A 27,500-nucleotide genomic window follows, 5' to 3' on the forward strand; every position below is an offset into this window, starting at 1 on the left:
AGATATGTTTTCCTGAAAAAAAAAAGACAAAAATGCTGGTAAATGAAATAATTATTTAATAAAATGCTTTTATAAATGATTCTGCTGTGTAATAGCACTGAAACATCTTAATCTGAGGGAAATTCACAGGCCTCCTGTGTAATGAATCTGTTGTCGTCTCAGGTTCTATGCGTGGGAAACCTGTACAATCCTGACGTCAGATATTCCTACAGTATTCCCATCGAGGAGCAGAGACAGCAGTTTGTGTGGGATCTGTCAGGTCCCTGGCAGGAGTGCAGCCGCATGTGTCAAGGTGCCGCTTCAGTTTGGGCATTTTGCCTGGTTTTCTGTCCTTAAACACCTTTTTAGCTGAAAGGAAGCCACTTCCACATCATCTGTGTGTTTGTCTGCAGGTGAGCGGCGGAGAAAGGCCGTGTGTGTTCGTAAGAGTGATCATTTGGTGGTTTCGGAGCAAAGGTGTCAGAATCTACCTCGACCCAGAGGCACAACGGAGCCCTGCAATGCTGACTGTGAACTCAGGTACAAACACATTTAAATCAGTAATGCAGCAGTCCCATACTAGTGATGCAGCAAAAGGAAAACTTCAAATTCTGCAAACACTGAATTGACTGAGAATATTTTAATTTTAAATGTTTGATTTGATATTCAGTCTTTTTTGCATTTAAATACATTTACATTCTCATTTAGCAGACTCTTTTATCCAAAGCGACTTACAAATTATGACAATAGAAGGAATATAAGAGTTGAAGGTTTCATAGAGGGGGTTTTGGACACCTCCTTCACTTTTAACCATAAATAAGAAAATTCTGTAACAGCCATATAATTTTTTTTTTTTTAGGAACAAAATGTAATGTAAATAGACGGGATTGATATATGAACAAATCTCTCTTTAAAAAAATAAAGTCTGGTATATGTAAGGGCTCCTGAAGTGGGAATGTTCTGCTCAGTGCAATAGATAAAATAATTAGAAACAGACTTTATAGAAACATATTGCAATTGTTTATTTTCTTTCCACTATTCATTTTATGGAGACAAAATAGCCCAAACTCTCCATATTGACCAGTGCAGGTAAAAAGTAAAATATTTCATTTGACTTTAAAAATAGTTTTTTTTTTTTTTGCTTAAGGAAATGCTCTGAAATTATTATTGTTTACATGTGATATTACAGTTGTGCGAGAGGACAAAATGGTTAACCCTATTCTCACTGGGGTTGATGACTCCATCACCAACTGTTATAATTTTTTTATTAATTAGCAGGATTTAAAATAGTTTAATTAGTTAATGATAACAACCCTGATGCAAGTCACATCAACTTCTAATGTAAACTATTTTCCATCCTCCATCTTTACCAGCTTTTTACATTTTATACATGTGCAATCATTTATAATGCATGCATTTTTTTAACACTACACATTTTTTTAAGTAAAGAAGTTTATTACTTTACAAGAATGTACTACTTCAGTCTTTCCACTTCAAAATTTCACGTTTAATACCAGTATTGGGCAGTAACGCATTATTAGTAACACGTTACTGTAACGCAGTTACTTTTGACATTAACTAATACTGTAGTTCGCGGGTTCGCGAATCATTTCAGTCAACTCCTTAGCATAATAATTCAGATTGCTTTCATTTATTTATTTCAAAGTGTTTTGTGTTATGTTGTCCATTGTTGATAGTTTTCATAAGAAAGGAACTGTGAAAGGAACATTTTTAAGGGCTCAACACAACAGCTTTTATGATGCAGAAGCCACTTTAGTTTTTGATTCTGAATATATTATTCAGGTGTTTTGTTATTTATTTCAGAAATCCTTGTGATATACAATATTCAGTTTGTGCTGGTCTGACAATCAAAATAGTGTTTAAAAATGACTTTCTGTTTTACTTTGTGTTTTTATAGAGCATAACGCATAAAAGCACATTAATGGGAACATTAAATAAAGTTCTTTAAAAAAGTAACTAAAACGTTACTTTTAACAGTAATGCATTACTTTTTGGTGCAAGTAATCAACAAAGTAATTGAGTTACTTTTTGAATTAAGTAACTAATAACTGTAACTAGTTACTATTTCTTAGTAACTAGCACAACACATTGTTTATTACAATGTTACTTGCAGTTTATTTGTAATTGATTGTAAAAAAATTACAAGAAATTTCTCAGACAAAATTGTTTCTACAGCAGTTTTTTCAGTGCATTTCAAAGATTATGTAACTGGATTTTAAAGCTTGCATTTATCTTCTGTTGTTCACATTTGTAGCAAAGAAACAGAGGATTTTTTAATTTCATTTGCTGCCAAAACATTTTCCTGAAATATTTGCATCTTTACACTACATTTAAGTTGTTGATTCATGCTGACTTCACATGTCGACTTTTTCATGCATATTTTAGTGCAGTTCCCACTCAGTTGCAGTTTGAAATTGTTAGGAAAGCAATATGACTGAATTTGACTGAAGTGAATCATCTGACATCTAACAGACTCTGTGATTTAATGTTTTTCTCGTCTCCTTAGGTGGCACGTGGCGGGGCGGAGTGACTGCTCCAGTAAGTGTGGCCCGGGTTACCGTACATTAGATGTTCTGTGCATGCGCTACAGCCAGAACAAGAGGCCAAGCGAGCGCATGGAGGCCAGAGTCTGTGCAGAGCTGCCCAAACCGCAGATGCGTGAGGGATGTCATGGGGACTGTCTGCTCAAGAGCTGGCAGTACAGCGCCTGGTCTCAGGTGATGCACAATACAGCTTATATCCTCCGTTATTCTGCACCCTGAGCTCTATAAAATTATAATATTAAAAAATAGATCACCAAATTTAAATGTTGTATAAAACCAGTATAATGATATATAAACAAACACCTCAATAAAAAAAACTTTGAGAATATAAATATTAATAAATCTTATAGGTTTTATGTATGTTAGTGATACTAAAGTGGAGAAACAAACTCATTATGTTTTAGAAATATGTTTTTTTTTACTTAAACTTATAAAAAAGCCCTGCAAATTAACAAAAAAAACTTAACTTATATTAATGAGAAAATAGAAAATATAAACATTTAATTTAAAATCTGAAAAGAAAAAACTAATTCTTATGTATTTTTCTAGCCAAATATATAATAGGGAATGTTTAAAAAAAATCCTATAAATGCATTTTAAACAATACTAAATTGAATCGATATCAAACAAACTGGAATTAAAAATTATAAAACCTGGCAAAGAACATACGAACAAACTCCTCTTTAAAAACCTTCAGAATATAAAGAGGAATAAAATTGCTAAGTTTGGTGTCTGTAAGTGCTGCTGAAGTTGAGAAACAAACTCATTTTTAGAAAACAACCTTTATAGATACGTAATGTAATAGAAATGTATAGACTCCAATAGGTAAAGTTTAATAATACAATTTGTGTGAATGATATGAACAAACCCCTCAATAAAAACCTTCAGAATATAGAGAAGCATAAAACTCTAAGTTTTGGTGTGTGTAAACTCTGCTGAAGAGGAGGAAAATCTCTTTAAAGATATGTTTTGTAATTGGAATCTGTAGACGCAAATAGAGGACATGCAATAAATTGAAAACCAAACCAATGATATATGAAAAAAAAAACACAGTAAAAACCTTCAGAATATAGAGAGGAATAAAACTCTAAGTTTTGGTGTGTTTAAATTCTGCTGAAGAGGAGCAAAATCTCTTTAAAGATATGTATTGTAATTGGAATCTGTAGACGCGAATAGAGGACATGCAATAAATTGAAAACCAAACCAATGATATATGAAAAAAAAACACAGTAAAAACCTTCAGAATATAGAGAGGAATAAAACTCTTAAGTTTTGGAGTATGTAAGTTCTGCTAAAGTGGTTGAAAAACCTTTTAAAGTTATGGATTGTAATCTAAATCTACAAGCACAAATATATAGTATTATAAAATAAACTCTTTCCACTAGTCTAAAATAAAACAAGTTATGAAAATCCAAATATCCCAGAATCTCCCATATAAGGAGTGAAAATTAAAAAAGAATTAATGTCTGTAGTGTCTTGCCTTTAAATGATGAAGTGAAGTAAATATATAAGGATCAGTAAATTTGCACATTACTTTTATGCTGTTACTCCTGATTTTATACCATTTTGTAATGTGATGTGATTGTGGTTACAGTGTTCGAAGAGCTGTGGACATGGTGTCCGGACGCGGCAGGCATACTGTATGAACAATCTGGGTCGCAGGCTGGTGGAGAGAGAGTGTAGCGTGCAGCAGAGAGTCCTGAGCGAACCCTGCAATGATGTGCCCTGTCCCGACTGGAGCGCCAGTGAATGGAGCGAGGTACTGACCACAGCTGAACCACACACTAATCACACACAGTACAACAGTAATTATATTCTGAAGCATCATGATGCCCTCATGCTGTTTTGATCTGGTGTTTCTTATAGTAGTGCTGTATATTAGTTGAACACCAGGGTTATTATAGATAAATAAATCTTAAAACTAAAATAACATTTCAAAAAACAAAAAAAACTGAAATAGCATATATGTATATTAAAATAAATATTTTATTTCAGCTAATTACTAAGGCAAGATTTCTCATTTTCAATTAATTTAATTTGATGTTAACTAAATAAACCAAGACTATAAAGAATAAACGTGAAAAAAACACTGTAATTTAAAAAACTAATAAAAATGACAAAAACACACAAACAAAATTACTGTAACTTTAAAATGAAAACACAAAATGTAAAACATAAATTAATAATAATAATAATAATAATAATCCAAAATATATATATATAAATATATATATAATAGGCTGTAGCAAAATACAAAGAGTACTGTTGTTTTCTAAATTAAATTAATCTAAAAGATACACTGGGGAAAGTTTTTAAACAATCCTATAAATGCATTTAAAAAATAATACTAAAGTGAATCAAAATGAACTGAATTTTAAAATTAATGAATAAAAAAATGAATATATACTACATGGACGTATTAATAAAATACTCAACAAAACTAATAAAACTGAAAAGAAAACTAAACATCTAAAAAAAGAGACAAAAAAACTAAATTACAAAACAACACCACAAATTGCTGAAACTTTAATATTAAACTGAAAACATAAATATATTATAAAATATTAATGTAAATTATAGTAAATTATCAGTGCTACACAGTATCATTACAAGCATGAACACTATAAATGTGCAGTTTTTTAGTTCCTCTCACTCAACGACAGATCCTTTAAATTGAACCATATTCAATTATGGTGGCATTCATTTATAAACAATATTTGTTTTAAACGTGAAGCTTCACATTTATTTAAAGTGAGACTTAAACTAGCACTATATGGGCAATGTGTCAAACAAATTAATGTGGGCTCACGTACCTCTCTGATTCAACACAAATCCAATTTTATATTTATTTATGACATTAATTGCATAAATAAGTTTCCTATAAAATGAAACGTGACTTGTTTTCCGGAGAATATGGTACTTTGATATTTAAGCTGCACAATCTGACTGACTAACCTATAGTGAATCTGTGCATCTGTTCACATCAGTGTCTGGTGACGTGCGGGAAGGGTGTCAGACACAGACAGGTGCTTTGCATTCTGGGAGACGAGAATCTGAATGAACAGCGCTGCGACCCAAACACCAAACCCTCAGCAGTGGGCAGCTGTGAGCTTCCCGAATGTGCGTCCTGGCAGGTCGGAGCCTGGAGTCCGGTGAGAAACAGACGCTCGGTTCCTTTTTCATGTGAGTTTCTGTCTCCAGACGTTCTGAATGTGAATTATGCACAGTGCACAGTGAGCTGCGGACAAGGATATCAGATGCGTGCGGTCAGGTGTGTGTCGGGAGCGTACGGCGAGACAGTGGACGACAGGGATTGTAACGCAGCCGCCAGACCTCGAGACAGTCAGGTGAACAAACACAATCACACTCTCCATCTGCACTAGTGCTCAAATCACGATTCTTAATGGTTGTAATGAAAGTAGTCTCTTCTGCTCACAAAGGCTGCATTTATTTGATCAAACGTACAGTAAAAATTTTGAAATATTATTATTATTATTATTTAAATTAGTTTTCTGTGTGAATTTATGTTAAAATGTAATTTATTCCTTTGATTAAAGCTGCATTTTCAGCATCATTACTCAAGTCTTTAGTGTCAGATGATCCTTCAGAAGTCATTCTAAGATTCAGAAGTTTGGGGTCAGATTTAAATAAAAAAAAAAGTTAGAAAATTAATACATTTATTTAGCAATGATGCATTTAATGGATCTAAAGTGACATCAAACACATTTATAACATTACAAATATATATATATATATATATATTTCAAATAAATGCTGTCCTTTGAACGTTCTGTGCCTCTTTGAATCCTGAAAAATACAGTGTATTTTGGGCAGCAGTTTTCAACACTTATAGCAATCATAAATGTATCTTGAGCAGCAAATCAACATATTAGAATGATTTTTACGGGTCATGTGACACTGAAGACTGGAGTAATACATGATGCTAAATAATTAATCTTTGATCACAAGAATCAATTACATTTTAACAGATATTCTTATAGAAAAGCTGTTTTTTTGTTAAATTTTTACTGTATTTTTGATCAAATAAATGCAGCCTTTGTGAGCAGAATTGTCTTTTTTTCTTTTTAACAAATGTTAATAGTTCCAACATTTTGACCAGCAGGGTATAATAACCAACAGTATCTCTTACTGTGAATCTGACGTGTGTGTAGGACTGTGAGTTGTCAGCTTGTCCTCGCGCAGCATCAGTGTTTAACACACCCAGACCAGCAGAAGTGGGTCAGAGACACACACAGTGGAGATACGGCTCATGGACCAGCGTGAGTGACTTTTCACATAAAATGATCTCATTTGACTCACTTTCATTTGTTTTATCTCTACTGATGAACACCTGAGACAAAGTTGATCTTAGGGCTGCCCTCAACTAATTATTTTTTTCTAGTTGAGTTATGAATGTGTCAGGGAAAACCGTTTGCGACACTGACTTGCCATCTCAGAATTTATTTAATACACAAGTTTCACAATTTGAGTTGAATTACTGAAATAAATTAACTTTTCCACAACATTCAAATTTATTGAGATGCACCTGTGTATTTTTCATGTCTGTAAGTCAAGTATACACAGAGTTTGTGCTCAAGTTCACAAAGCCCGAGACGGCAGAAAGCGCGTCCTGTTGGCTTTCATGTTTATTTTACAAAAGCTCAATGTTTTGTTGTAATTGTGAGTGGAGCTGGATGATATTGTCGAAATTTATATCACAATATATTTCTTAAATTTGGTTGAAACGATATAATCCCGATATCGATATGAACACTACTAAAAAGTTCATATAGATATTCATATAGAAGACAATTTCTCATATTTCAGATGATGAGCCATATTAGCTGTCAATTAATGATAATTGGATATTAAATTTTTTTTCTGCGACTAATCAGATTTTGTTCGACCAAGACTCTTCTCGTTGAATTACAGTTAGTCGACTATCAGGGGTCCGGCCTTGTTGATAGGACCTCCATCTGTATTTATGTGTTGTGTGTGTGTTTCAGTGTTCGGTGTCGTGCGGCGAGGGCCGACGCGAGCGATACGTCAGCTGTAGAGATGCTCAAGGCGGCGTCGCTGAAGAGTCGTCCTGTGATCATCTTCCTCGTCCTCCAGACTCCTCTGTGTGTTTCAGTCCCTGCGGTCAGTGGAGGGAAGGAGAATGGACACCAGTGAGTCAAACACACACGCTTTCAAAGTCCTGCATGGTCTACATAAAGAAACATACACCACGTGAAAGGACATTGCAAATGCTCGGTCCTGTTTCATTTAAAAAAAAATAAAAAATACAATAATAATAAGGGAAAGTTTTTTTTCATCTGTTTTATTTTATTTATTGTTTTATTTTTATTTGTGTTTGCCTTAAGTTTTTTATTTTTATGTATAAATTTTAGTTTTAGTACTTTTGTTTTTGGCAATATTTTTTTCAACATTTTAATTTAGCTTGAATTTATTTTTCTTAATTTTTTGTCATTTAAGTACCTTTATTTTATGTATTTTCTTTTTCATTTTACTTTGTAGTGTTTCTGTAGTGCAGTGTTTAATTAAGTTATTTTAATTTGAATAGTTTTATAAACTAGCATTATTTTAGTTTGTTTCCAAGGCAACATTTGTTAAACTTAAATGTGTAAACTTTAGTGTAATATTTCTTATCAAATTTCTTTTTCACTGTGATGTTTCTGACAATAAGAAACCACTAAATTATTAAAACTTCGTTTTTATGATAAGTAAATACCATAACCACAAATAAACAATATACCAACAGTGAAGCAATTACACTCACTATTATCCTCTCTTCAAAAACCATCCCCTATTATAGAAGTTTGCAATAAATTGTCTTTTATTTATTTGCTTACCCCTGTATTTCCCCACTAGATTTTGTTCTGTAATGCTTTATATTTGTTGAGATTTAAGATTTGTAAAAATAAATAAATAAAATAAATAAAAGTTTTATTTAACATTGTGCTGGTAAAAGAGGGAAATTATGTGCTACATAAAACTACACAAAATACAAGCATTCTGAATATGCACACATTTTTTCACACATCTACTGAAATTGAAACCCTAGTTGCAGTGCATTTTCTTCTGCGTGAAGAGGTGGTCTGGCTGTGTGTTGATCGTGGCGTGTGTTTTTGGTGCAGTGCTCGGTGTCGTGTGGTGTGGGTCGCTCCACGCGGCGGGTCGTGTGCATGAACTATCATCATCAGCTGGACGAGTCGTTCTGTGACCCAGATGAGCGTCCCAGTGCTGAGCAGGAGTGTGCGGCCGCCCCCTGCCAGTCCTCCTACCACTGGCCCAACAACCAGCCCCACTTCCCCTACGACCCCGGCAGCCACAGCTGGAACGTCCCGTCTGCAGACAACCAGTGGAGGACAGGGCCCTGGGGAGCTGTGAGTGACCCCTCACTTACTCTGCTTCATCTTAATAAATGTTCACGTTAATAGTGTATTTTTATTCAAGTAATTATTGTTAAATGTATAAATATCAGCCAGAATTTTTATATCAGTGCATCCCTAAAATTCCCACATGACTAAAATTTCTACATATGATCAAATCTATATATTATGATGCCATTTTATCACTGCATTGACTGTTTGAGTGCCTGATCATTATTAATGTTCGCTGTGCTTGTTCTCTGTCTCACATGTGTTTTGCAAGCAGTACATGCATGTTTGGATCTCCTTACACAGTCACAGTCACAGTCTGTTTGCTTTAGTCAAACGTTTCATATTTCATGCTCTCTGTCATCTGACTGCAATTTCCTTCATTAGCACATGTGCCCATTAGCTTTGATCCGCTGCTGCAAGCACTGATGCATGCTGGGATTGGATGAGTTCCAGAGTGTGTGAGGCTTTAATACTGGACTTTATTAGTGTGGCTTGTGGGATTATATGAAGATAACAACATGTAATACAGGCTGTAAAGAGACCTATTTTGCCGGAGGAACACAAACTCAGGAATCATCATCCTCCTGCTGATATATATGTGAGAAAATGAGGCCTTTAACCGCTCTGAACGATAATGACTCAACAGATACAGATGCATCACAATATTACTCGATCACTGATGCAATGTGTTTTTCATATTACAGTACTGAGAATTAGAGGTCAAATGTGTTAGATTGGCATTGAAATAATTTCATAATGAAAAAAGTAATGCACTGAGGTCTGTTTTGACCCAAAAGAAATACATAAAAATGTCTTAAAACTGCATAGCTATTAGTAAGGCAATGAAAGCGAATACGTTAAGACCCTCTAAAGCATTCTTTTATTTATTATTAATAAATGAAAAATATTAGTTATCTGATTTTTTATCTCTTTATTTGTAAGAGATATAACATGTTTCATGGTCGGGTCATTTTTGACCCGGGTATTTATGGAACATCATTAAGTGTCAAAAATACTTATTTAAATATATATTTAGCCTTTTTCACATGTCTCAAACACTTTTTGTTGATAAATATAAATATGTGTATATATCTATTGATGAACCACTGCAAAGAAATCATCACTTTATTCATCTGAATGGAAAAGTTTTATACAAGTAAAATGAATTTGTTTTGTTTGAAAACTTTTCTGAGTAATATTTGTTGTTTTGTTAGAAATAGACATATTGTTTTATGAGCAATCATGAGTTATGAATTCAAAGGAATTTTATAAAATTCCAATGGGATTAATGATAATTGTAAAAAAAAAAAAGTAGTTATTTTGCATTATAGTTTTTTGTTGAGTTCATGTGTACTTTGAAATTTCAAAGTCTATCTTAATTGTATCTATTAATCAAAAGGAAAAATGCAGTAATATTATTAAAACTTATTTTCACGTTCACGCATTAATGAGAAGTTGCTGATCATATACAAGTTAGGATTTTTTTATAATTGTATGCATAATGAGGCTTAATTTTCTTAATGCAATATATAGGACTGAATAAATCTATAAATACCCAAAGGAAAATTGACATACAGTCAAACCTTCACAGTTTATTTGCTACAGTTTAGAAAATGGCAATAAAACTCAAGAGTTAAACTGTGTCAGAACAAATACATATTATGTCAGATAAACGTAATTTTTGATTAGTAGTATGCATTGCTAAGAACTTCATTTGAACAACTTTTGAAGGTGATTTTCTCAATATTTATATTTTTTTGCTCCCTCAGATTCCAGATTTTCAAATAGTTGTATCTCAGACAAAGGGTAGAGATGATTTATTTAGCTCAGTGTTAAAAAAAAAACAACCTTATGATTGGTTTTGTGGTCCAGTGTCACATATCAAAAATGAAATCTTGTGTCTGAGTAGTTTTTGGTTTGTCTGTAGATTCTGATGTCCTGTGTTTGTGTGCAGTGCTCCAGCTCGTGTGAAGGAGGGATCCAGCGGCGGGTCGTGGTTTGTCAGGACGCAGACGGACGCAGCACCAATCACTGTGATGAGAGAGTCAAACCTGACGAATCCAAGAGCTGTGAGTCTGGACCCTGTCCACACTGGAACCACGGCATCTGGGGCCAGGTCAGACTCACACCTGCGCTTTCAGAGAGTTACATTAACATTACACTTAACCTGGCTTAAAATGCTGCTTGAAGAATAGAATGCCATATTATCATTTGAATCATTATAATATCCATATAATATTATGTTTATTTTTAACAATGCTTAATTAGTTTACATGATAATATTTATAATAATACAACTAGAATTTACTTCAATTAATTACATTTAATTCATTATTAATATAAGTGTGTATTATTTTTAATTCCATTCAACATTTATTATATGTATTTAATGTTTTAAATAATTATTGTACATAATAATAATAATAATAATAATATATTTTAAATATTACCTTTTTAAAATAATAGTGTATTTTATAATCCTCAATGTGTTCAACAACTGATTGATAAGCATTGATTATAAATATAACATTTCAGCAATTCAGTACCAAAACAAGTTTTAATAAGGACTATTAATAAATATGATATTATATTGTATTACATCATATTATATTGCTAAATTATATTTATTTAATAATAATATAATTATTTTGATAATATTTGCATAATAATGTATTTTAAATATTATTTGTATTATTGCAAAAGTTTTGTATTTATTTTATTTTTTATTTTTCATAAACCACAATGCTCAGAAAGTCAACAGCAATGATGGTTATAATAATAAATATGACTAATTCATTACCAGAAATACTTTTTTTTTCATTATTTTGAGTGGAAATAATAATAATAATTGCAATTTATTGTATTATTTGATTGTATTATACAATCCAAAATGTTGAACAATAAAATTGTTGATTGTAAATATGAAATATAATTCAATCAGAATTAAGAGCATCACTAAATATAGATCGATGAGTAATGAAATGACTGTTTAACTCATTATTTATGTGTTCTATGTGCTGTACGAGTATTTGAGTATTGCATCATTAGATTAGCGACAGGACAAACTGTACTGGAGTCTCTTCTGTCTGGTGTATGACGTGCTGATGGTTGATTCTCTCTTCCTCTCCGTCCTGTAGTGCTCACGCTCATGCGGCGGCGGTCAGCGCACACGTCTGGTGGTCTGTCAGCGTCCCAACGGTCAGCGGTTAAACGAGCACAGCTGCGATGTTCTGGACAAACCGGCCGATGTGGAGCAGTGTAACGGCCAGCCCTGCGCCGCCGCCGCTTCATGGCACAGACGAGCGTGGAAGCCGGTACGATAGATAGCAGCTGTCTGTGTGTCTGTCTGTCTGTCCATCAGACGCCCAAACAGGGTTCAGTTCAGTTCGGAGCACACCCAGACAAAGACCTGGGGCCAGTTGCATAAGCTTAGCCTTGCCTCTATGTTAAGACACTTTCTTAAGAACCAACTAGCAGTTAACCAATAGACTAATCTATGATCTTATGTAACCCAATTTTAAAAATCTTAAAAATCTTAAAAGAATGAAGTTAGATGAGTAGTTTTAAGTCTAGTCTAAATCTTTCATGCAACTGGCCCCAGCTACTCACCGTTTTGTTCATAATCAAAGTCAAAATGATGCTCCGCCTCAGTATTTTGTCTTGTTTTTAAAAACAAATATCTTAATATTCTTAAATCAACATGCATTTACAAGAGACACAAGATGACGAAAAAGGCTTGTTTTCTAAAAAATGAATCAAAATGAAATGTGTTTTTGCTTAACATTAAGTAGTAAATAAATAAATATACACATTTAAATTATTTTGCTTAGTTAAAAAAAACATTCTGAACCAATTTGCTTAAAAAATCCATTGTTAGATGCCTGTTCTTGTTTTAAGTGAATATTCACTTCATTTTAATGCATTTTGCAGAAAGCAAGTGTAAATATCTTGTCATTTTGGTCCTCCAGTAAATGCATCTTGATTTAAGAGTACTTTTTACTGGAAAACAAAAACCAAAAAATTTAAGAGGGACATTTTTTTGCAGTGAATCTTTGGGCCCCCAAGCAGATTAAAAACATGTTTGCACGCACTATGAATTAGAGGAAGTGTGTCAAAAAACGGATACATAAATCGTGCAATTTCTTTTTTTTACTTTTTTGAGCTGTAATCTAAAAACACAAGTGTATATTTGTGTATAAGAGTTTAATATTTTTATTATTATTATTATGACAATTACCTAGCAGCCACTTATTGTATATTATATTTGTATCTTTGTACAGAATGAGTATTTTTTAAATCATCAATTCGTCTTGTATTATTTAATATTTCAAACTGGTGCTCGTGACGTTAACTTGTACAGAGGAAAATAATTTTTGTTAGTGTTTTTTTCTTCTTCTTTTTTTCGCGGTGTGAAATCAGTTTATATTTTCAGCATCGTGGCATTTTCAATCGTGGCTGCAGGATATAAACATATCTAAGGATAAATAACCACACTTTAGTTAGTTTGACAAGCGATTGCGTCACTTCGACGTGGACTGAAACACTCAAGGAAAACTTGATAAATGACAAATGAAAGAAATACCTCATCATTCAGTCTCAAAATGCACTCACAAAATTTAAAAAGCAGAAATGTAATAAAGTCAAATGATCAAAGATTTCAGCTTCGTCTAACCCTCATAATGCATTCAACATCTTGCCATTTCATAAAACTGAATATATTAACTAAAACCATATTGTGCTTGATCAGTGAGTAAAAATGCGTTGTACTGTTATTACTACTTTTACTCATTTTGTAATAATTAAAAATCGAGAAATTCTTTGAAATTTCAAATGATGGATGATCCACACCAAAAAAAAAAAAAACTATGACGCAAAATAAATAAATAAATAAAAATATATATAAAATGCATTGAAGTGTATGGAATTTAATTACTTTTAATTCATAATTCATGGTTTCTCAAAAACAAAACAGCCGAAACATTGCTCTGAAAAGTTTTCAAATGAGATTAATTAATTTTAGTTGCATAAACTTTCAATTCCAGATTTTAAAAAGTGATCAGTTTATCAACAAAACTCAGTCCCAGAAGTATGAGATATGGTGAAAAGGTTAAATATATATAGTTTTTTAAGTTTTTATACATTAATTTAATTTCATAGATAAGTATTTTTGGCTCTTAGTGGTGCTCCATAAATACCCGGGTCAAAAATGACCCGAACACGAAGCATATTATATCTCTTAAAAAGTAACTGTACAAAATTTGAAAAAAACTAAATGATGTGTATTTTCAGGGTCCTAAAGCGTTTGCAAAGTTCCATTCCCTCACTAAAAACTATGCAGTTTTTAAAAAAGTTTTTACGTGTCAAAATGCATTTTGAGGGTTATAGCGTTTGTACTGCTCGTCATCAGGAATAAACACTGAGATTTGGTGCTGATTAGGATTGAATCACTAAGTACTATTACTTCATTGTTTGTCTAATGTAGCGCTGGGTTTTAACGTATTATAACATTATTTTTGTATCATCGTTTCTCAGAATTTGACTTCATGCGTCATTATCGTTAAGGTTGCAGTCAGTTCTGCAAACTAAACCTTGAGAGCATTTTAGCTCTTATTTTATCAACTACCATAATAAAACCACAACTTATCGACTTTGTTGATTGACATGGGGAATTTTTATAGAGAAAATAACTGCTTAATTGAATTTTCGTGTTCCGGTTGTTAAACCTCATTCACAGTGAATTAATTGCCATCTGAATGAGTTTTACCACGGTGCCATACAGATATATCACATTATTCTATATTTTTAGGAATATTTCTTAAGTTTTGGAACACAAATACCTCTTTTGTCTGCTCGCTGGCCATTTCTAATATTTCCGAAGGATTGTTTTATTTATTTGTTTACAGCCGGAGATTCAGTGCTGCAGCTTTTACATGCAAAATGTCTTGTGTGATTGTGTTTTGAATCATAAAGTACCTGTATATTTGTCTCAATCTTCATTGTGAAGTGATCAAGCGATTTACTTCTCTTCTGATCCACTGGTTTCTCGTCTTTGTTTCTGTTCATTTTGTTCTGGTTTCTTTCTCTCTGTTCTCTCATGGCCGTCCTCATCACTCATGATGATGTATGATTTTGTTTTTCTCATAAATATGTTCAACTGAACGTCCCACTCAGTTTGTTCCAGAACTATTTCACACTGTAAAAATTATTAAAATACATAAAGGTTGTGAACGCTTGTGTTGTTTTCTCAGTCTGTTGGGCTTTTAGCCACATCTGAAGGGGTTTCTGAGTTCACTGAGTTTTTATCAAACATACTTTTTGGTTAATATGTGTATGAATATATAAGAAAAAAAGGGGAAAGTTTTTATTTTAGCTGCTGTAATTCTTAATTAATGTTATCATATATGTCATGTTTAACAGTTTTAGTGATGCATTTTTGCTAAGCATGAATCATGTTACAATATTTCACATTTTAATATATAAATATATATTTATGTAATATATAATGCAAGCTCAAAAACATAATCAAACTAAATAAAGGTGCATCAAATAAAAAAAAATAAGTATAACGTTTTAGGAGTATTTTAGTAGATCTGAATTAATGTTAAGCAATATTTAATGTTTTAATATATAATATTAAATATATATAATTCAAGCTTCATGATATAATTCTAATAAAGTCTCTCAAATAGTATAAACTCAATAAAGCTGCATAAAATAACAAAATAATTATTAAAATGCTTTTTAAAACTGTTTAAGATGGATTATTTATATATATATATATATATATATATATATATATATATATATATATATACATCAGTTGTATAATATTATGTAATATTTCATATTTTGATATAAATATATTTATGTGATATATGATGTGAGATGTAATTAAAATCCAGCAACTTTGATCCTTCAACATCATTTTATTTTGGCAGGATCATGCATTAGGTAAAGATATGGAATCTCTTAAAGGTAATTATTCATATGTTTATGTTAGATACGTGTTTAGTTTCACAGCTTATAGAAATAAAATCCAACTTAATGTTAGACACATTCTGCTGTTTCATCTTGAATTTGTTTATTTGCGTCCAGAGACATCAGTGTGCTTTATGAAAAGTGTTTTACGATGTTTTCTTGAAGGTTTATATAGTGAACTCCGCAGGGCTGCAGCTGGGAATCATTTGGCTAATGGCTCGGCTCTAATGCATTTGGCTTTTACAGCAACATTGGCTGATATTAATCAGAGCTGGCCAGAGTCCTTCATCTGAGAGGTAAAGCAGTGTTTATAGAGCAGAAAAACCCAAGGACAGCCTTGTAATCAGCTCAGGTTTCAGATGGCACTTAAAAGCCTCAAAATGCAGGATTGTGTTGCTTTAAGCATTTGAGTCCAGCAAAAGACACACTTTCAAATCAAATAAAATGTATGGTTTAATGTTGATACAGAAATGCAATTAAAGCACAGCATGGTTTGTAATTTTGTGATTTGCGTGTAATCCATTGGTGCATTTCTTTAAGAGAGACAGTCTGTTCTCTGTAATTGTGTTTATAACATCCTAAATTGTGTTTCATTGCAAATTCTCTCTAAACAGCAGAGATAAAACATCCATTGATTCCACTGAACATCACAACAACATGCACATCCACTGATTTCAGTCACAAGAGATTCTTTAAAATATTGTTTCATGGTGATACAATTTAGTCATTTTTCTGTTTTTGGTCTCTAACTTTCATTATTTATATTTATTTCATTCAATCAAATATCAAACTTAAAGAGCTTATATAATTGCTAGATATAATGATATAATTGCTATTTTATGTTTTTGTAAGAAACTATTGTTAATGCATGACATTTTTAAGAGAACAAGGATTAAGAAAATAAAATAACTTAGAAGTAATCAAATATTTAATATTAAAATTATTTAGAAATACAACTTTAGTAGTTATAAAATGTAACAATTAAGAAAATGTGAGATGTAATAATGCAACAATATTGCATTAGTAATAAAATATCTATAAAATAAAATTTAATAAGATAAAATTTAGACAAAAAAAATGAATAAGTAAAACAGTATTTAGTAATATGTTTTTAGACATAATAAAAGTCTACATCTGTAAGTTTGGCACAGAAATAGTCTTTGCTGCTGATGTGGTCTTAAATAACTAACAAATACATGACTATTGTTATTGTAATATTGTTGAGATACTATTATAGTTTTTATTCATATTCTGAAATATTAATAATATTCCATTTTCTTTTTTTCAGATAAATTCTAGTTAAAGTTATAGCAATGTATAATTTTTATTAGTTTTTAATTTATATATTATTATCATTATACATTTCAATTTTAGTTTTAGTTATATTTTAGTTATAATTTAGCTGAAATAAAAAGTTTTTTTTTTTTTTTTATTCTACTTTATTTCAGTTTTATATCATATTCTAACATGTATTTTATTGTTGTTGTTTTAGTGGTTTTATTGTCCGTTTATAAGCTCATTTCCAGCCCTGGCTGTGATCTGCACTAAACACTCTTAAACACCTGTTTCAGTTTTATGATTATTGCTAATATTCTCTCTGAGACGGGGGCCGCAAAGATTACACCATCATTTGGGTGTGTTTTTGGCTTATCCCTCATAAATCATCCTGTCAGCGCTCTCTAATGATGCAGCCGCTCTCTGAATTTACCCAGAATCCCCTCGCTCTGAAAACACTAGTCTCCGCAGGAAGTCATGTGACTAGAGATGTTTGAATGTTTTATTATGGTTATGACAGTGTGATTCACCTTTTTGTTAAATTTAATCACAAAACTAGCTGTATTTGTGTGTTTATAAGTAGCAGTAATGTTATTTATTCTCTTTACACTGGTGATTGATTGCAGTATTATGATGTAGTTTATTGGTATTGTTAAAACATGATAACTTACCTCATGAAATAAATGCATTGTGTCTACATTTATTTAGTAAAGATGTGAAATGAGAAGAAGGATAGCAGCTAAGAGAAAGCCATATTTGCTGCATCTTAACCAGTTTAACTTGTGATAATAAATAAACAGTCTATATTATCAGAGATTTTGAGTAGAAACACTTTCCAGAAAGCGCTTCTGGTTTTTGTTGTGTCTTGATGAGGATCCAGCGTTGCCAACTCATAATCAACTCAGTTAAATGTTTCCAGTAAAAACTGATTTAGACCATCATGATGAAGTCTGTTTTATTCTCCTGAAGACTAATTTAAACCCATGTGTTTAGTGTTGAACTGACCGGGGAGAGTTAGTACAGAAACATATTCATGCTCTTATGCAGTTCATCTTTAATTGATGGCCATTAGTCTGTAATTAAAGCAGGACATGGCTCTGAATCTGTCTGGTGTTGTGGTTTGATTCGAAGCTAGTGCTGATCTGTGATTGTAACCTGACGGAGCGATTCAGACATCATGAAGTGATTAGACTCGCATCCATGTGGAGAAACCTCTCTGATTTCACACGGGCTTTGTAAGTGTCAGAAAAGTTTCCTGTCAGCATTGATTACAGTCCGTTATTATCATAAACTACAACTAAAAGCTGTAAAGAAGAAAAAAATTAAAGTTACTTAAAATAAAATAAAATATTTCTAAATGACAAGTGAAATAACAATATATAAAACTATATAGACTCAATTAATAATAATAATAAAAAGCACAAAGCACAACAAAAATTTGTATCTAAAATTACAAAAATGAAAAAAAAAATCTAATATGTAATTTATTCATCAATGTCAAAATGATATTAATTTTGATTACTCTTTGTAGCATAAAAAAAATCTATGTTTATATAAAATCCTAATTGCATATATTGTCTGTCAGTCTTATTAGTTCTGTCAAAATGATTACTCACAATTAATTGCATCCAAAATAAAAGTTTTTGTTTATATAATATGTGCATACTGTATAAACACACACACACACACACACACATACATGTATCTATTTTAGAAAAGTTATTTGTACATATTACATATATTTATATATAATGTACATGAATATAAATGTATACATATATTTTCTTTATGTAGGCTGTATGTGTGTGTCTTGATACATAATAAATATACACAGTACTGTACACACACACACACACACACACACACACACACATATATATATATATATACATACATACACATAATGTAAACAAAAACTTTTGGATGCTATTGATCATTTGACAGCACTAATATTTATATATAATTTATTTGTATAATACATATTTAATTACACATTTAATTATTGTAATGATATGAATAAACCAGTTTTTTATTCTCGTTATATTCTCATTTGTATTTCCTAGAGTTTAGTGGTTGAGTTGGAATAGTGATTGATTGAAGGTGGTTTTATCTGAAGTAACTGAGTGTGGTTTAGAAAGAGCGACGGATCTGGAAGCGTTTAGGACGGTTCTCTGTGAAACAGGGCTGTTCACATCACTTCAGTGAGTTTACCGCTTGTTCTGATCACTTTGACTGAATCCCTGAACGTTTCTGATCTGCTTCGATGTGTCCAAGATCAGGATCAGTTTGTTTCTTCATCAGGTTTGGAGAAATGTACCACGGCTTCAGTATCTCACCAATGGAAGTGAATGGGTGCCGTCAGAATGAGAGTCCAAACAGCTGATAAAAACATCACAATAATTCACAAGTAATCCTGAAAAAAAAAGCTGAAACAAATCCAGCATTAAGATCAAATTAAAATCCAGACACAGCTTTGTTTAGAGCTGTTTTGATTCTCCTGATTCAGACCAGAACACGTCTTCACTGGAGGAAGAGTTATTATGGATTATGTGAGTTAAAATCATCTTAAAGGGTTAGTTCGCCCAAAAATGAAAATTATGTCATTAATAACTCACCCTCATGTTGTTTCAAACATGTAAGGCCTCCGTTTATCTTCTGAACACAGTTTAAGATATTTTAGATTTAGTCCCAGAGCTCTCAGTCCCTCCATTGAAGCTGTGTGTACGGTCTACTGTACTAAGGGTGAGTTATTAATGACATAATTTTCATTTTTGGGCGAACTAACCCTTTAATGCTGGATGTGTTTCATCTTGTGTCTTCTCCAGATGTTCACTGATGGACTGGAGTGCTGTGGATTATTGGGATGCTTTTATCAGACTCTCGTTCTGTGTGACTGATAAACATGCATCACATTAGATGTATTAGTTTGTGTCTGTGTGAAAAGCATGTAATCCGAGTGGGTGGAAACTTGATCATTTAAATGCATAAATCTCAAATTTAACCGTTAATATTTGTATTGATAATACAGTCCTGGGTTAGTCTTACGTCATTCATCCGTCTGGATCCCAGATGAGAAGGAAAAGCATCAGATGTGTGTGGATTTACAGTTCTTCAGCAGCTGCGTGGAATAGTTCAGTTATGACATCATTCATCAAAGACCGTGAAGAGCCTGAACATGTTTAGGAATCAGTTCATTATCGTGATATGGGAATATAATCTAGAAAATAAGATATAATCTTTCTAAATAAGATGATTAGGTGTCTCCAGACTGACTGCACATGTGGAGAGGATGATGATGTTACGTGGAAGTAAGGATGCTTTCACATGGGACTCGTTTCGGTGTATCCTTGCACCAGAAACTGTTCCGGTCTGGACCAAAAAAAAAAAGAGGATTGATGATTCAAATCTGAATTAAATCAACATTTAAATTAGTAAATCAATTATTATATTTTTTAATTAAAAAATATGTCCTGTATTCATATAAAATATATAGCAAATATAAAAATTGTAAAACATTTGTAAAAATTAAATCACTAATTATACAGTATTATTCACTATATCGGTGCAGTCAATCAATTATCAAAGTAATTAAGTAAGTGATTCCACCTAACATTAAATAGTTTTCAATAATTTCACATGAAATATTCAAATGAATGCAGAAACAACATAAAGACAGTGTGTTTTTAAGATTTGTTCAGTGCATTATTGTTATGACTGAAGCGAGTATCACTGATATCAATAATACTGATGTCTCTGGGAAACTGTTCTTACTTTTCTAGTATTTAACCATTGACCAAACACATTCAACATTACAGTATAATAACAGCTATCAATCTGAACATTTATTACACTTTAAAAATAACTTAATTTAAGTGAATTTAAAACAATCTTTACATAAACCCATTATAATAAATGTCATATTTACCTGTGCCCTTCATCAGAAATATACCATACATTTTCAAACACTAAATTATAAATTAAATATAGATTAAAATAATCATCTTTTTTTTTTTTTTTTTTTTTTTGATGAACAGACATCATAAATATTTATTATAATTATATATACATATAAAATACAGAAATTCAATTTGACAATGTACGGCTCCAGTTATTTGATGAAGTTGATTCCGGTGTAACAGTAACTGGTCTGCGAGGCTTCTCCTGGTCTCTACACTGACAGCTGATAGTCTCACGCTAACAGTGTGTTTCCAGATTAGCCAGAGCTGACCCTTCACTGATTTATTGAGCTTTCAGAGAGGAGCAGATCTGACCAGCTGCGGTCCGTCCTTCGCTCCTGTAAAACCCCTCACAAAGACCTCCGTCAGCTCATGTAGATGCATGTAAACTCAGAATATTACACCACCCTGCAGTGACTCAGTGTGTTTATTCAGACAACAGCTTTATCCATAGAAGGTAACCAGGTACCGTGAGTAGTTACTTCTTTAGGGAGTAATTCCCCAGCACTGCTGAAAGACCCGTCTGATCCTCTCACACTCCTCATCTTCATGAGCGATGGGAAGTGCTCTTAAACATGCTGCTTTAGATCTGTCTATGATCATAAAGATCTTATTATTGGATAAACTTTATCTGTTTTATCCACACTGTGTTGATTCTGTTCTGTGAAATCACCGCAGACGATTTAAAGCACGTGTCTTGAGAAGATCGTACTTACCATGAGATCATCAGATGTGAATCAGCTGAACCACTCCTAGAAACACACACACACAGATACACACACACACACACTCACACACACACACAGATAGACACACTCACACATACACACAGATACACTCAGACACACATTCACACACACACACACACACATTCACACAGACACACTAGCACACTCACACACACACACACACACACACACACACAAACACACACACACACAAACACACACACATACACACACACACACAGATACACACACACACACACACACACACAAACACACACACATACACACACACACACACATGTTTGATGACGTAACACACAGCATTTGAACTCCATAACATATATATTTTATTTAAAAATGAATATATATAAATAAAAATAAAAATCATATTTTAAATATTATTAAAAAATATATAATATTTTTGAATGTACTTTAAATATTTAAATTGAATTAAATATATATATATATATATAATTTCAAAGTAGTTTATTTAATTTAATTACATTTAAACATTTATATGCACGTATATATTATACTGATTTTTAAACATTTGTCCAGTGAATATGTAATTTGAGACACGTTCTCTTCAGGATAGCTGATATAAGTTTCTGATATAACAAGTTTCTCCAAGTAGAAGTTGGAATGCATTTCCACAAAAACTCAACACATGTACAGGATCTAGCTGTGGACTTCATGCATTCTTTGTGTTTAAGCAATAATCAGTCACATGTCTGTCCAGTCTGAACACATATACGTGATCAAGTTCACTCACAGACACGGATTTCTGTGTTTTGAGCTCTTTCGTGTCTGTCATGAAGAAAGTATGAATGAGCGTCTCCATCAGATCCAGATCAGAGTTATTAACACCAGACTTCATTCACTTCATCTCACTTTCTCTCTCTCTGTAGTTGTTAGTGATCTGAAAGAGTCCCTGTATGTCTGAATCTCACCAAACCTGCCGTCTCTGGTGAATGTAATGCTCATTAGAGTCTCATCACTGTTATACAATGCTGTTTTCACCGTATTACAGATGCAATCAACACCAGATACTACAATGAGCGTGTCTGCTTGTATTATCAGTCTCGAGACGAAAGCTGATCGAGTTTCATCACATTCAGAGAATCAGACACACGTTCATGCATTAGAAGTGATTCTAGCAGTAAATATAACGATCATTTCATCACAAAACATCATGTTTCTCCCATCAGACTGACCTCAAGCTGCTTCTCCTCTCCACTCTCTTCTGTCCTGCTTCATCTGTGTGTGTGTGTGTGTGTGTGTGTGTGACTCCCATCAGACGAGAGCGTTCACAGCCGCTTGCTCTCCTCCTCTTCCCTTCAGCTGTGTGTGTGTGTGTGTGTGTGTGTGTGTGCCAGCATGCTGATGGTCGTTTCTCTTATCTGTGTTTCTTTGATGTGTTTCTGCTGGCAGACTGCAGTCTGTGTTTAAAATACCTCTGTAATGACCCTGTTTATGGTCTGTGTGTGTGTGTGTGTGTGTGTGTGTGTGTGTGTGTGTGTGTGTGTGTGTGTGTGTGTGTGTGTGTGTGTGTGTGTGTGTGTCCTGATGCTCTATAGTTTTGCACAAACTTGTTGCGTGTATTCTCCATGAGGATCAAACTTCACAGATGTGGACGCATTGAAGTCAAAACAGGAAGCTGAAAGAGATCCAGCTCATATTTCATATTTGGCTATGCAAAATAACAAAAAGAAAAGGTTTCTAATGGTCAAACCTTTATACAAAAATGACAATATAAAGTCATGCCTTATTTATTTATTTTTTGTTTGTTTGTTAATTTTGTTTCATGAATATTAATAAATTAATACAAATGATTACATAGTATTTCTACATAAAATACTTCTAGTTATAATTTAATAAACAAAATTAAACTAAGTTCAAATAGACATTTTGATGAGAAAAAGTGCACAAAAGTACAATAAAATTAAAACATAATTAATAATAATGTATTTTTAAAGTAATTAAAATAGGCTTTACAAAATAAATAAAATAAAAATGTATTTTATTTTATTTTATTTTTGGTAAATGAACACATAGTACTCCTAAATACTTTTATACAGAGAGACTATAAAAAACATTTTACAGAAGTGAATTTGTTCCCCCTTTAAAACTAGCTAAGCCAAAAGAAGCTAGGAGAACTTCGAAAAAGAAAAGCAATAAAACATGTCATCTAAAATGGGCTTCCACAGTGATATAAATCAAATAAACAAATATTGATTAAAACTATCTAATGTTTTCTTTCTTTCTTTCTTCTTACTGTGGTGAAATATGATCTGTGAGTGTACGCAAGATCTCGTCCCGTCATCACACAGCATGGATCCAAATAGCTTTATGTCCCACGATTATAATTAACAAACAGAAGCACTAATATGTTGATCATGTGTGTGTTAAAACCCAATCTCAGAACAGACGGAGGGTGTTCTCCTGACGCTCTGCTCTGTCTCTGTCCGCTCTGCAGTGCTCGGTGTCCTGTGGGAAGGGAGTTAAAGAGCGGCAGATCGTCTGTGTCGATCAGAACCAAACACAGATCCAGGAGCACAGCTGCGCTCATCTCGTCCCACCCAGAACACAGAAGGCCTGTCGGGCCGGGCCCTGCCCCTCCTGGAGAGCCAATCGCTGGAGAGAGGTATGTGACATCACTTCCTGCCACTGGCTTTTTCATCATTAATATTATTATTATTAATAAATGAACACACAGCACTCATTCATAAGGTGTACAGACGTGAGTTTGTATTTCCTTCAGCCGGAGGTGTATTTATCTCACTTTTGGTGTGAAAGGGCTTTTATATTTGTGAAATAATCACTTATTTATATTTAAATCAAACAAGCAAGCCCTGCCTAGATTTAAACAGTAACTCAGAAGTAACGTAACACATTGCTTTCCATAGAAAGTAACTAATTAGTTACTTTTTTAAGGAGTGACGCCATATTGTAAAAGTACCTTTCACCAACACTGTCTACGCTCTCTCCTGCCCCGGCTTTACCCCCGAACCCCTCACAATCCCCCATCATCCCCCTCTGCGTCTGGAAGCAATCAGCTCGTCTCAGAGGTCTGCATCGAGCATGAAATCCCCCAGCGCAGAGGAAAGACACGCTTTATATCTGAACACAGCGCCTCTTAAACACACACACTGCTCTAATCCTCAGTGCATTCCACCCCAAGGACCACTGTTGTTGTTCAACTAATACTGTGATGTGTCTGATCAGCAGTTTGGGAATACTTTATTTTTTTATATTATAGTAATAATAAATTATGCCTAATTACATTCAAGTAACCCTAGGCCAAACCCTAATCAATGTAGAATTAAACTGGAACAAGGAGACCTTATAATAAAGTCTAACCTCAATTTCTTATTAACTTCAAATTTGTATTGTTACCATGTTATTACCATGTTATTGCTTTTTGATTAATTAAATAAAATGTAATAATTAAATTAAAATAAATAAATTACAATTAAATAAAATACAATTTTATTTTTAATTGTATACATACATATTGTATTAAAAAAAAAAAACGCAAAAAATCCAAAAACATAATTTTATTAAACTTACGTATTTATTTCTAACAAAACAACATAAATATTACTCCAACAATTATTTTTACAAAATGAATACATTTTATTTGTATAAACTTTCGCTTTCAGACAAAAAAAAAAAAAAAACTTGATACATTTTTCACACTGCTGTGGCTTATCAAAAGACGTACAATATTCATATTTATCAACAAAATTCTGGGAGCTATGGACAAAAGGTCTAAATATATTTTTTTAAAGATTTAGACACTAAAATAACTGTGCCGATAAGTATTTTTGACACCTAATGTTGCTCCATACATACCCGGGTCAAAAATGACCCGAACACAAAACGTGTTATATCTCTTTAAAAAAAATCGCAAAAAATCTGATCTAAATAAATGAGATGTGTTTTGAGAGTCTTAAAACACTTACAAAGTTTAATCCCCTTACAAAAAACTATGCAGTTTCTAGAAATGTGTCCCTCCATCTCTTCCAAGTCAAAATGAGGCGAGTGTTAATTCAGACCAGCTCCAGATATGAACTCATAACTCATGTAATGGGTAATAATGAGGTGTGTTTCCATATGTTTGTGTGCAGTGTTCAGTGAGCTGTGGCGCTGGCCTTCAGTTGCGTGAGGTCTTCTGCAGGTCAAAGGGCAAAGGTCGTGTCTCTGATGACCTGTGTGACGCACGAGTGCGTCCAGATCTCCTCCGCTCCTGCTTCCACAGCGACTGCCAGACGCACAGCTGGACAACACACAACTGGAAGGACGTGAGTAAAACACCATCGACGGATGTGCTTCATTAGAGCTGTTGCCTAGATGTCAGGACTCAAAGCTGAAGATGAAGAAAGAACGGCGTGGTTAAACTGGGCTCCCAAGTTTGTTTGTTTTTTGTAGTTACATTTGTTTTATTATTTTTGCCTTTATTTAGCTTTATTAATAGCGAAAAAACACATAGTACTTTGGATTCTTTTATACAAAAAATATATATATTTCTATAAATAACAAATGAGTGCATAGTTCGTATATAAAAGATACTTTTATACAAAACATGCTAGTAAGAAAGTTAGAATCAGAGAAACTAGAAAATGTATTTATTTACAATTTTATATTGAACTTTTGTATAATTTTATTCTTAGCAAATTACCACACAGTTCTTATATATATGATATTTTGATACAAATACCAAGTTATAAGCATATAAGTTATGCTGCATGTCACAATGAGAGAATATTTATTTATTTATTTATTATTATTGTTTTATTTTATTTTGCAATAATAAGTCATAATTCAAAAACAGAGAAAGCTTAATCTGTTTTTCATGTTATTATCTATTTTATTTTATTTGTATTTTATTTTTTACTATCAGAGAAGGCTTAATAATTTTTTTATCAAGAATAAATGTCTCACCAAAATCTGGAAAATAAATATTTGTACAAATTAAGAAAAATAAAAGTAACAACAAAAAGCCTATATTTGCCCTTTGTTCACGCAGAAAAATTATACGTCGTAAGTCACCAATGGAAAAAGCTGTAATTGTTTTATTTTACTTTTATTAGCAAATGAACACATCATATTTATATATAAGAGACATATATACAAAAATTCCAAGTGACAATTTTATAAAATAAATTTTATAATGATGAAGAATCAAGCATAAATGACCCATTTCACCTCAAAATCTGAATAATAATATTTTACAAATCTGCATAATGTAAACAAAGCCAGTTTCTTTATTAGTACTAAAACTCAGTGGTCCTAAAGCAGGAGTAAGTCTTTATTTTGGCGTGAGGAGGTTTTCTGAGGTTATCCGTGTGTCTCTGGAGATGAAACCGCTCAAACCCTGATCATCAAACACGCTCTGATGTCTCTGTGTTTATGTCATCTGAATATACTCTGTGTGATTTGTGTCCCTCCGTCTCTCCAAATGCTTGACCTTAAACGGTCAAATACGGTTGTTGTTCATGAGCTGTACTGCCTCCTCTACTGTAAATAATTGAGTAATATTTCAGATTTGCCCTGCCCACAACATTCTTAGTAACAGCAGCAATGCAAAGTAAGTTATTATTATTTGACGTGAGATTAGTAAAGCATTTCTGG

At 32.7% G+C, this 27,500-nt stretch overlaps 1 protein-coding gene across 2 annotated transcripts in view; it reads left to right on the forward strand.

Moving 5' to 3' along the window:
- LOC128014647 (A disintegrin and metalloproteinase with thrombospondin motifs 20) overlaps positions 1–27,500 on the forward strand; it is an 89,909-nt gene that overhangs the window by 48,863 nt on the left and 13,546 nt on the right. For both annotated transcript variants that reach the window (XM_052598329.1, XM_052598331.1), the window contains 13 exons: positions 163–292; positions 393–519; positions 2,507–2,717; positions 4,138–4,302; positions 5,531–5,695; positions 5,771–5,890; positions 6,716–6,823; positions 7,550–7,714; positions 8,684–8,932; positions 10,884–11,045; positions 12,067–12,243; positions 24,343–24,510; positions 25,997–26,170. In XM_052598329.1, the coding sequence (XP_052454289.1) occupies positions 163–292; positions 393–519; positions 2,507–2,717; positions 4,138–4,302; positions 5,531–5,695; positions 5,771–5,890; positions 6,716–6,823; positions 7,550–7,714; positions 8,684–8,932; positions 10,884–11,045; positions 12,067–12,243; positions 24,343–24,510; positions 25,997–26,170 (2,121 nt within the window). The remainder of the gene's footprint in view (positions 1–162; positions 293–392; positions 520–2,506; positions 2,718–4,137; positions 4,303–5,530; positions 5,696–5,770; positions 5,891–6,715; positions 6,824–7,549; positions 7,715–8,683; positions 8,933–10,883; positions 11,046–12,066; positions 12,244–24,342; positions 24,511–25,996; positions 26,171–27,500) is intronic.

Source organism: Carassius gibelio, chromosome B25, assembly GCF_023724105.1.
Source record: "Carassius gibelio isolate Cgi1373 ecotype wild population from Czech Republic chromosome B25, carGib1.2-hapl.c, whole genome shotgun sequence".
Lineage (NCBI taxonomy): Eukaryota > Metazoa > Chordata > Actinopteri > Cypriniformes > Cyprinidae > Carassius > Carassius gibelio.